Source organism: Panthera leo, chromosome D3 (assembly GCF_018350215.1).
Source record: "Panthera leo isolate Ple1 chromosome D3, P.leo_Ple1_pat1.1, whole genome shotgun sequence".
NCBI classification, from domain to species: domain Eukaryota; kingdom Metazoa; phylum Chordata; class Mammalia; order Carnivora; family Felidae; genus Panthera; species Panthera leo.
In genome coordinates, this window is record NC_056690.1 from 10,327,297 (window position 1) to 10,339,341 (window position 12,045).

At 49.8% G+C, this 12,045-nt stretch overlaps 1 protein-coding gene across 1 annotated transcript in view; it reads left to right on the plus strand.

The window, feature by feature from the left end:
• The window catches only part of RPH3A (rabphilin 3A), a 279,514-nt gene that overhangs the window by 204,879 nt on the left and 62,590 nt on the right, over positions 1-12,045 (plus strand). The window contains exon 4 of the mRNA XM_042910479.1: positions 9,373-9,461. Within this exon, the coding sequence (XP_042766413.1) occupies positions 9,391-9,461 (71 nt within the window). The 5' untranslated portion in view covers positions 9,373-9,390. The remainder of the gene's footprint in view (positions 1-9,372; positions 9,462-12,045) is intronic.

Sequence of the window (12,045 nt, forward strand, 5' to 3'; positions counted from 1 at the left end):
AAATTGACTTGAAAAATGAAAAAAAGGAGAAACATATTGGCTCATGGTGGCTAAAAAGGCCAGGAGGATACATTCAGGCGTGGCTGGATCCAGCATTCCAGTGCATCATCAGGAATCAACCTCTTTCCATCTCTCAGCTCTACTTTTATGCTTTGGCAGGCCTTTCCCACATGGTGGCAAAAGTGACCAGTGGGAGCTCCAAGCTTCTCTTCCACCAGCTGAGCAATCCCAATGGAAAGAGAATGCTTCTTTCCATATGGTTCCAGCAAAAGTTTAAGGGCAGGTCTTCATTGGTCCAGACTGGGTCATGTGCCTATCCCTGGACCAATCACTGTAGCCTATGGGGTGTAATACACTGATTGGCCAGGCAAGGGAAATTGGCCCACTTCTAGGGACCAGAGTGGATGAGCTCCTCTTAAGCGACACAGATTGATCGTGAAAGAGGAAGGGTTTCCCAAGGGAAAATTGCTGTTCCCCCCACCAAAGAGTAATGCCAAACAGGCAAAAATAAGGTGTCTCGATCCCAGATATCCACTGCAGTGTCTCACTCAAGCCTAAACAAACATCTGGAATTTACGTCTTTGTTCTGCTCCCCAGCCGTACCCTCAGATAACATTAGCAGTGACCTCCTTGCTTCCTACTTGAAAAGGAGTTTGGATTACGAGGTCCCCGCACGTGTGTTCACTCGTGAGCCCTCCCCAACAACACGGCAAGGCAAACATGACAGAGGTGGGCATTTTTATGTCTTCATTTTACAGATGCAAAAACTGAGGCCCAGAATGACCAAACAGAAAATAAAACGAACAGGGGAGCCAAGGTTGGATTCCCAGGCTCCGGGTCCAAGGCCGGCTGTTGCACCGTAACGATGGGCTGCTCTCTCGGTCAGCTTTTGGGGCATAACCAAGCCCCCCACAGTTGAGTGCCTTAGAACAACAACCATTCATTTATCTCACGATTGTTTAGGTCAGCGATTGGGTTGAGTTCAGCTGGGTGGTTCCTCTGGTCTAGGCCAGGCTTGGATGACCTTGTCTGGGCTTGCTCACATCTGTGGCCAGCGTGCAGGTCGGGCTGGGAGTGGCTGGTTTACGACGGGGCGGCTGCAGCAGCGAGGATGACCGTGACCCTCACAACGGTGAGGGATAGACTCTCTGCCTGCCTTAAAACTCTCTAACAGGGGGACTGTCCCGTGGGCCTCTTCGAAGGCTCATGACAGGAATCATCCGTTATTGCTGTGTGGCTGTGGGAGAAGCATGTGGAGGTGATGGTGAGTTTCGTTTGTTTCAAGGCCAGGAGCACAAACGTGCCTGCGTCTCGAGTGTTACTCTGGCCTGTCTCTGTCCTTGTTTTAGGCACCAGCAGGCTCTGCAGGGAAGGAGCCAAGCAAGGCCTTACCGTTCCAGGCCTGTGGCCAGGTTCTGGGGAGCCTGGGGATGTCCCAGCTGGCTTCGGGAGCAAAGAGAAGCCGACGGCAGCCTGTAGGCGCTGGATGTAGCTGGCCGCATGAGGGACGCTGTAGCTCTGAGACACGGGGCTGGCGTGGCAAGGCGGGTGGGCAAGCGGAGCCGCGCCTGACTCCATCAAGTGTGGCTGATGGCATCTTTCCCCTTGCTGGCCCATGTCCTTGCCTCGGCGGGGATGTGTCGGAACCCTAAGACCCCGGCAAATAGTCAACGCCGGATGCGTGGTTGGGGCAGAGTAGAGATATTCAGCTCATTTCTCGGAGCTTTTCTTTGGCTTCCCCATCACTCAGAGTGGAAGCCCAAATGGTCCTCGTGATCTGACGTGCCCCCCTCCCTGCCCCCACTACTGCTCCGACCTCTGCTCCCACCTACCTTCCTCTCGCTCACTCCACTCCAGCCACTATGCGCTCCTTGTCATTTCTCCACGTTACCAGCGTATGCCCACCCCAGGGCCTTTGCACTTGCTTTCCCCTCTGTTTGGAATGCTCTGCCTCCAATATTCACATGGCTCAGTCCATTACCCCCTTCAAGTCTTTGCTCAAATAACATATCTCACTGAAGCCTCCTCTGACTACTTACTAAAACTCACACTTCCCTTTCAATCACCAATCCCCCTTCTTGGTCTTGTTTTTCTAAAGTGCTCGTCACTAGCTGATGCCTTTTACATTTGAATTACTGCTTGGTTATCCTCTGGATTCCCCACTAAAAGTTAAGCTCCATGGGGGCAGCGATTTTCCTCTTTTTTGTTTGTTTGCTTTGATGTTGTATCCCCGGTGCCTAGAACAGTATCTGGCACACAGTAATAGATGTTCTATAAGTATTTTTTTGATTCTTCCTATTTCTTAACAGAAGCCGGCAATCTGTATTTTTAATTAAATCCCATGCTTTTAGAATATTGGCTTGATTTAACTTTTTCAAAAACACTGCATGGGCCAAACAAAACATATTTTCAGCCTGGACCCTGTTCCTGGAACCTCCCATTCACCCCCCGCCCCCACCATTTAAGGCCCTTGGTGTAAGTTGCATTTCCCACACCATCACATAGTCTGCGTGGTTTTTCTAGATTTCTAACTAAGCAGTGATAGGCCTGACTCAGGGAAAGAAGGGCGAGACAGGAAAAGACAGAGAGGGAGAACTGGTGGGGGCTGTCCAAGCTGGTGGCTGCGGGGTCTGCTGTGAAGCATCTGGCTTAATTCCAAGACTGTGGGGCTGGGGGGCTGACCCATGGCATTGAATTACAGCTGTAGCTCACGTCAGTTCCCTGCTGTGCCCTGAAGGGCCTGTACAGCTCCCCTGCCAGCCCGGCCCAGCCCGAGGAGTCATGCGTAGACACTTGCGGCTAAATGGGCTTTAAGAGTTCCTTTCTCAGCTCATCGGAAACCGACAGAAGACCTGGAGATTTGGTGGTTCGAGGCACAGCTCCTGAGCAAACGGTGCTGACGGGAGCCAAGGAGAAGTAGGCAGAAACAAAATGCAAAGGGGGAGAGAGGCAAGGTTCTGGAATCTGGCCTCTCTGGGCTTGGGACAGAGTCTTCTGGCAGTTTCAGAAGCAAGGCAGCATACGGGTTAGGACCAAGCTGTGTGGGTGGGCAGATCTGGAACAGGCCTGGCTCTGCCGCTTACATGCAGGTTTATGGAGTGCCTACTGCACTCACTGAGCTTAGGGGAGGATTTATTTATTGAGCACCTATTGTATACCGCGTTCAGGACCGGCTGCAGAGCGAAAATGCAGGGCCCCCTGATCAACTATTGTTAAGAATCTCAAGATAGTGACAGCAGAGCATTAAGGCAAATTCTGGACCTTTCTAGGCCTGGAGCGCTGGGCAGCTGCCTAGGTTGTGGGCCCGTGAAGCTGGCCCTGCATGCATTGGACGTACAGTTATCGAACAAATTTGGACCCAGGCCCTGCTCTCATGGATCTTACAGAATAGGTGAAGAGACACACAGTAGATAAAGAAAAAATGATAATTGCAAATCATTATAAGTATTATAAATGAAACAAACAGTGACAGCAAGCAATGGGGTGAAAGGAGGTAACTTAGTGTAGTCAAGGAATGCTTCCTGAAGGAGGTGACACTTGAGCAGAGACCAGGGGAGCCTGAGAAGGAATTAGCCACATGAGAGGAAGAGGAAGGTGTTATTATAAAGGCAGAGAGAACAGCAGAGGCAAAGGCCTGGTAGCTGGAAAAGCCAGCACGACCAGAGGGTGGTCAGAGATACGGGGAGGGTAGCAGGCAGAGGGTCATGACATTCCTTTGAAGTTACAGGGGAGGTCTTAACTCTTATGATGGACAGCCATTGGAGCACTTTATTATTTTAAAATTACATTAAAAAAAGAAATGCTCACGGGCACCTAGGTGACTCAGTCAGTTAAGCGTCCAACTTTGGCTCAGGTCATGATCTCCCAGTGCATGGGTTCAAGCCCTGCATCGGGCTCTCCTCTAGCAGCTCGGAGACTGGAGCCTGCTTCGGATTCTGTGTTTCTCTCTCTCTCTCTGTGCTCCTTCCCTGCTTGTACGCTAGCTCTCTCTCTTTCTCTCTCTCAAAAATAAAAAAATAAACATTAGAAAAATAAATGTTCATTTATTTTTCCATAGCTAACATATCCACACGGTTGCAAATACGAAGGGGCATGTTGTGAAAATCCTCCTTCCCAGCTCAGCTTCAGCGACGGTCCCCCTCCCCGGAGGCAAGCAATGTTGTGCTAGTTTCGTGCTAGTTCTTTACAGAGATACATGTATCTTACGCATGGATAACCACAAGTCACACGTGTGCACGTATCCTGCTTTGCCTTGTGCACACAGATGGTGCTCTTCAAGAACATCATCCTACGTCCTGGTCTTGACGACTAGGCAGTTTATCTTAGTGATGCATCCACGTCCATCATAAATAATCTCCTTATTCTTTCCCGCTGTGCAGTATTCCACTATCCAGAGGCACACCACGGGCTAGCCAGCGCTAAGTACCAGGCGTTTAGATTGCTTTGTTGAAACACTTTAAGCAGGACCTTGGGAAGCCCACTTAAATGCATCATGGCTCAGTTGCTCCTCTGTAAAATGGGACAAGAAGAACATCTATCTTGAAGGCTATTGTGAGGGCTGAACAAGATAAAACTTGAAAGGCACTTAGCACGTAGTAAGCCCTTGATATGTGAACAGCTGTTGCTGTTGTTGCTTTTATTATTCAAAGCAGACTGTTCCTTGGAGTTTGCACCAGGACTGGGGAGTGGGGAGGTGGGGGGGAACCACCTGTGCCCAGGAAAAAGTCTTGGAGCCTCTGGTTTCCGGGGAGGCAGTTAGTTTATGCTTTCTGAACTTGCAGCTGCAGGACTGGATCTAAGCCATGGCTTTGGCCTTGACCGAGCCAAAGTGTGTGATCTCTCAGCATCTCTAGGTAGGGGGCTGGTGGGGGAGGGTCTCAGCTTGTTTCTGAGGCTGAGAGGTGGGCATACAGCCAGGAGCTGTCAGGATCCAATAATCTAAAGCCCAGGGAGGAATGTTCTGTAGGTGTGAACAGAGTAGTGATTAGCACATGGGTTTTGGAGAGAGCTCAAACCCTGAGTCTGCTTGTTGGTAGCTGTGTGGTTTTAAACAGGTGGCTTAACCACTCTGGACCTCAGTTTCTTACCTGTAAAATGTCACTTACCTGACAGTAGGATTGTAAGGATTAAAGCAAATGACGAAGGTATGGAATTTTGCACATGGTAGGTGCTCAAGAAATGTTGGTCATCGTTGTTACATAAGCTATAGTCTAGGGGAAGTAGGAAGGGGGGATTATCTCACTGTGTGTCAGGGACCGTTGTAGATGCTGAAATTCATCAGCTCGGTGACGCTGAGGTTCTTCGGGTCCTAGGGCAGAATCCTATGTAATGTATCTGACACAGGCATCTCTGTTTTTGCTCCTGGTGCCAATGGTTGGTTTCCCTCTGGGGCTTCTCCCTGGAGCTGCAGGCCTCCTGTCCACTGTGGTGATGGTTTCTCTGTAGTGTGCAATAGGAGAGGCAGGGGTCATCTGAAAACGTCAGAGGCTTTCTCCATTTCCGTTAACTCGCCCTCAAACCTGACATCGTGGCTGGACTTCCTGGGGCATCATCTGCAGGCAGGTAGGAGAGTGTCTTAGGCTCGCCTTTTGTCAGGTTAGAAGACGGCTAAGTAACATGATGAGCTTGGGGATCAGAACCCCGATTTCCTAAAATTCTACTCCCGCGTGAGGTCAAGTACTCTAGAAGCAGAACCCGCGATGGGATTTTCTGGTACCAGGGATGACTCCGGGAAGCAGCGAGGGATGCCAGGCGAGGACGGGGCTTCAGCTGCAGTCTGGCCTCAGCCTGATCCCATGGGGAGCTCTGGAGCATGCTGGCACACGCTTGTCCCGCCTCGAGACAAAAAGTCTGTGCTTTTACATTGCCCCCTGCCCGTTATTCATTGGCTTTGGGCTGCACTCGGGGTGTCTGTGGGCAAGGCAGCTGCTTTTGTTGGCTGAGGGCAGTTCTCTGGAAAACGGTGCTGCCATAAGCCCTTAGCTGCTAACACTCCCAGAGGCTGGGGGTGGACGCCCCTCCTGTCAAGGACATCGGCAATGCGTGCTGTGCCCCCTCCCCTCCACCTGCATCTGTCCCCCCATCCCCCCAGCCACGGTCTGCCTGTGGACACGTGACCTCCTTTCTCTGGATGGCAAAGCTGAACTAACCAGTAGTGTCCAGGGTAGCTTCTGGCCTGGAGGACCGAGCTGGGTGCTTTCCGTGAATGATCTTGGACTTTGCAGGCAGACTTTTAACAGGAAATAAGCTCCTAGTGTGCATGACTGAATGCAGGAGAGGATGGGCCGCCAGGTTCCGCCTGGAGAGCAACAGCATTTGGAGATTAGAGTTCGTGGGCGGAGACTGTGTCACCCCTGTCCCAGCCCTCCCTGCTTCCTGGGGTCCCCCGAGGGCAGCACCACATCTCTGCTGCAAAGCAGGAGGCAAGGCATTCGAATGAATGTTTGGAGTCCCCGTCCGGGAGCAGCCGAGGAAGCCCAAAACCTGGGCCCGAGCAGGGGCCAGGGGTCCCGGGGGCCCAGGATGGCCTCACTCAGCAACTGACACAGACAATAACGAGACAAGTTTCTTTTCAGCAGATTCCCTTTGCACCAGGAGATGTCCCTTCTTTCTTCCTGCTTTCCAAGTGGAAACGGTGAAATGGTCGTATTAATCTAAGAAGATTATGTCGATCACAGGGGAGCAGACGAAATGGCTTTTCTGTAAGAGGCTTGCCTCCCATGTGTCCAGCCCTCGGCCCCCCTCTGGCTTAACTCACTCAAAGATTTAATAACTCCACGGGCTGCAGGATAGGAGAGAGAGTGCTCTCCCTGTTCCCCTCCCGACTTCCCAGCATCCCAGAAAACGAGGCCGTGTGGTGCCAAAACCTTCAGGGAAATCGGGACCCACGGGACACAGTGACCCACGTTCCGAAGTTTTTGTTTTTTAATTAATTAAATGTAATCTCCGTGGCCTCTCCCGCTTTGCCCTTTGGCCAGACCTGCGGGAGGGGGGCGGGGAGCCTCACAGAAGACATGAGCCTGGCTCAGTTGAGCTGGACTGCCTTAGTGTTGAAGGAGAGTCACGCATGCATTCAACAAATGTTTATTAAATGCCTTCTCTGCGCCAGGCGCTCTGTGAAGTGTTGGAGATTAAGAGAGAACAGAACAGAGTAAGTCCTGCAAGGGGCTTACGTTTTAGACATAAGAGAGGCAAACTCTAAGCAAATAAAGAAATAAGACATCCGATAAATTTGGGAAGGGATACGAGCTGTGAAGAAAAGGAAATCAGAGTAAAGGAAGCCAGAGTGGAGGACGTGGGGGAGGAGCTGTTTTAAATGGAGCAGTCGGGGAGGGCCCTTTGAGGGGATGACATTTGGGAACACACCTAAAGAAACGGCAGTGAGCCTGGCATATGGGCCTGGAGTTCCGGGCAGAGGGGAGAGCAAGGAAGTGAGGGTTGGAAGAAGGGCAGAGAGGCCTGGGGGAGAGGGCACGGGGGGGCTGTGTAGGGAGCAAGAGGAGAGTGGGGGGTAGAGTTAGAGAAGGAGGTCACAAGGAGCCAAGGTCATGCCAAGGAGTGTAGATTTTATTCTGGGAGCAATAGGGAGCCATTGAAGACTTCTGAGCAAAAGAGTGACATGGGCTGACTTACTGTATTTGAGGTAGGAAGGGAAGGGACATAAGGTGCAGACACGGCTTTTGCAGGTGTATGTACCTGTTTAATGACCACCCAGATCAAGATACAGAACATTTTCATCCTACAGAGGCCCCTCCCCAGCTGCCCCTCCCCAGCCCCCAAGTTAGCAATGGATTTGCTCTGATTTCTACAGTCATCAAATAACTTTGTCTCTTCTTAACTTCCATGAAAGCCACCGTCATATAGCGTGTTCTCTTTTGCTGCTGGCCTCCTTCATAAAATATGGTGTCTTGAGATGTGTCCCTATCGGTGCATACGTCAGGAGTTTGTCTTTTATTGCAGACCAGCATCCCACTGCATGAACAGACCACACGGATCTATCTACTCTCCTGTCGATGGGCATTTGGATTGTTTCTAGGTTTTAGCTGTTGTGGATCAAGAAGCTGTGAACATTCTTGTACATGCTTAGAACGTGAGCATTTTCTCCTTGGGTGTAATCCTAAGAGCCGCACTCGTGAACCGTAGGGGGAGGTGAACGTCCACAGCTTTAACGGGCCTGCCAGCTTCCCAAAGTGATGGTCCCACCCTCCCCCCACTTCACTGAGATAAAATTCACATATCATAACAATTCACCCTTTGCAATGAATTTTAGAACATTCTCATTGCCCCCCAAAGAATCCCCATGCCCCAAAGCCATCACCTCCTAGTCCCCCCCACCCTCCCCAGCCCCTGGCAACCGAAATCTATTTTCCGCCTCTGTAGGTTTGGATGTTTCTTCCAAATGGAAACACACGATGTGGCGTCTTTCACTCAGCACCCTGTTTTCAAGGTTCATCCGCGTGGCGCATGTCAGAACCTCTTTCCTTTTTTACGGCTGCATAACCTTCCATCGCATAGACCACACCACATCTTGTCTGTACGCTCATGAGCTGGTGAATACGGAGTCATTCCCACTCTTTGGCTGTTACGAATGATGCTGCTACGGGCATCCGCGTACACGTTTTTGGGTGAACCTATGTTTTCGTCTCCCCTGGGCGGGTCGATACTTAGGTGTGGAATTGCTGGATCCCACAGTAGCTCTGTGTTTTGCCGTGGGGTGCTGTTTTTACAAGCTGTGAGTTGTGTTTGTAAAGATCTCCCTGGCCGCTGTGTGGAGCGTGGACTGAAGAAAGCCAAGGGTATGGGAGCAGGGGGGCTGTGGAAGAGGCCACCACAGTAAGCCGGGCGGAGATAGCGGTGGTTTGGATCAGCACAGCGGTGAGCCAGGCGGAGAGCAGTGGACAGATTCTGGATCCATTGTGAAGATCAAACCAACGTGATTTTCGGATGGGTCGGGTGTTAAAAGTATTTTTTTTTTTTAAAGCCAGGATTGACTTCAGGGTTTTGGACCTCAAAGCTGGCCGAGGCCAAGGTGACTGGCAAATGAGTCAGATGACACCCTCCGGTAGAAAGACCCTGGACTGGAATCAAGAACTCTGACCCTCCCCCTGCTGGACACGTGGCCTTGAGTTAGTGAAGAAGGGGGATGTGGGTTTTAGGAAGAAGGCTCTTGGCTCCGATCCATTTCTGCCTCTAGGGAGCTGTGACTTCCGGAAGGAACTTTCCCTCTTGGGGCCTGGGTTTCTCCATCTGGGAAGTGGAGAAGCTGGGTGACGTGCCGGTCTTCTCTGCATCTCCCGGAGTGCTTGGCGTAGAGTAGGGACTTCAGAAAGAGCAGCTGGATAACTGGGTGACGTCCGGGTTAATGTTTTCCAGGAGCACCGAACTTCCGCCATGACCGACACTGTGTTCAGCAACAGCTCTAGCCGTTGGATGTGTCCCAGTGACCGACCCCTTCAATCAGAGTAAGTCCCTGCGTCTTCCTGGGAGTGGCTTCTGTGGGGTCAGTGGGGTCCTGATAGTCCTACACCTGAAGGAAGAGAGGAAAAGCAAGGAAAGGAACAGAATTTCCTTCCGTGGGGTGAGGGGGGAAAAAACACCCGGTGGGGGTATTGTCATGGAAACTTCTTCACCAGTTTTACTGCTTCGCAAGGTTGGAAGAACAAGATGAAATTTTGGGGCGCCTGGGTGGCTCAGTCAGTTAAGCGTCCGACTTCAGCTCAGGTCATGATCTCATGGTTTGTGAGTTCAAACCCCGCATCAGGCTCTGTGCTGACAGCTTAGAGCCTGGAGCCTGCTTTGGATTCTGTGTCTCCCGCTCTCTGCCTTGTCTCTGCTTGTACTCTCTCTCTCTCTCTCTCTCTCAAAAATAAATAAACGTTAAAAAAAAAACAAGGTGAAATTTGGAACTCCATACCACATATTAGAGGTGGCACGGTGGAGTGGTTAGAGCACTGACCCAACAGTTAAAATCAGACTTGGTTCTGCTTCTAGATCTGAGCTCGTTTACTGTGCGATCATAGGCAAATCTCTTCCCCTGTCTGGGCCTCAGTTTCCTCATCAGTCAAATGAGGAGGTTGGACTAGATCACAGGCTGCAAACGGGCCGCCCGCCGACTGTGACTTTGCAACCATGTTTTTTTGTTTGTTTGTTTGTTTTCACTGTCTGGTTTTGGCCTGATTATTTAAAAATTGGGAAATTTTGCATAAAAGTAACGTCATATTCTGTATGCAGTAATTATTATACCTGAATAAGGGATGTATTAGATCTGTGCCAAACTGGCTCATGAGAGCTGATAAATTTGGGGGCGTTTTGCAAGCCTGTTATTAAACACAGTCATTAAAAATTAAGTTTATTATGTTACCATTAAATTATGTTAAACACAAAGGATATAAATACTCAAAATTAATCACTTAACTATTTTACTATATTTTGTTATTCTCTGCGTTATGTTACATATGTTTTATTTTGAGAGAGAGAGAGAGAGAGCGAGAGAGAGAGAGAATCCCAAGCAGGCTCCACACTGTCAGTGCAGACCTGATCCGGGGCTCAAACTCATGAACTGTGAGATCATGACCTGAGCCCAAGTCAGATGCTTAACTGAATGAGCCACCCAGGCGCCCCCATCAAACCCGTGTATCTAATGCTATGCTTCTGCGTATCTCTTCCCAATTTTGCATTCAGCGGGGCTTTTTCTCCACTGTTAAATTGTCTGTGGAGGGTTCACCAGCACACCACTGCCTGTAGAGCCTGACAACCTACGTCTGCTGTTTATCATTCCTGTAGGCTTTCGCTCACAATGGCTTCTTTGAATGCTTGGTAGTTTTTTACTGTGAGTTCAATCTGTGAGAATCCTGGGGATCGACTTCGGGGATATCTCTCTTCGGAAGGATTAACATTCTTGCTTCTGCCAGGATTCAGGGGAGTCACTCCCCCAGGATGGCGTTAGCTCCCTCGGAGGGTCCTGGCTCAACGTCCTCCCGGGTCTCAGATTGAGCTTCTCCGCCTGTTAGGGGCGTAAGGTCAGACTCTGGAACACAGTGCTGGTATTCGCATCGGCTTACTGCTCACAGCTCGCTGTCCTAGATTCAGTTTGCTTTGTCTTCTTTCTCTTTTTTTTTCAAAAAAATGCCTTCTAGAGTATGAATGTGTACCTTCAACAGTACACGTTTGAAGTCCAGTTTGACCATTGGAAGAACGTGAAGGTATCACAGTAGTCAAGATAATGAACAAATCCCTACTTCCCCAGTGTTTCCTTGTGCCTCTTCCTCCCCCCACCCCAACCCCCACGTCTCCAGGTAATTGCTAACCTTTCTGTAATTATAACATTAGTTTATGTTTTCTAGAATTTCACGCAAGTGGAATCATACAGTGTGAACTCTTTTTTGGGAGATGTCTCCCTTCTTTTTCATGATCCATTCGTCTTGTTCCAAAACACCCATATTGTTGTGCGGGTCAATAGCTTGTTCCTTTTTATTACTGAATTCTATCTCATTGTGTGGCGATACCACAATTTGTTTATCCGTTTGTCTCCTGATGGACTCTGGGCTGTTTCCAGTCTGGGGCTGGGACACATAAAGCCTCGTAGAGAGATGCTTTCCTCTCGCTTGGGTCATCACCTAGGAGCAGGCTCCCGTACTCGCGTGATAGGTATGTGCTGAACTTCTTACAAAGCTGCCAGGCTGTTTTCCAAGTTGGCTGCACCATTTTACACCAGAAGGCGTATGAGAATTCTAGCTTCTGTGCCTTCTCCTCACGGCCCTTGACGTGGCCAGTCTTTCCAACGTTAATCATTCTAGTGTGCGCACAGCGGCATTTCCTCGTGCTTTTCACTTGCGTTTCCCTACCGACTAATGATGCTGAACCCCCTCTTACGTAACGCTTGCCTTTCACATAACCTCTTTGTTGAAGTGTCTGTTCAAATCTTTTTTCCATTTTAAAATCAGGGCATTCAACTTCTTACTAAATTTTGCAAGCTTTTTTTTCCATATGCTATAGATAAGAGTCCTGTTTTTGGATACACATTGTCGCAAGTATTTTCTCTTGGCT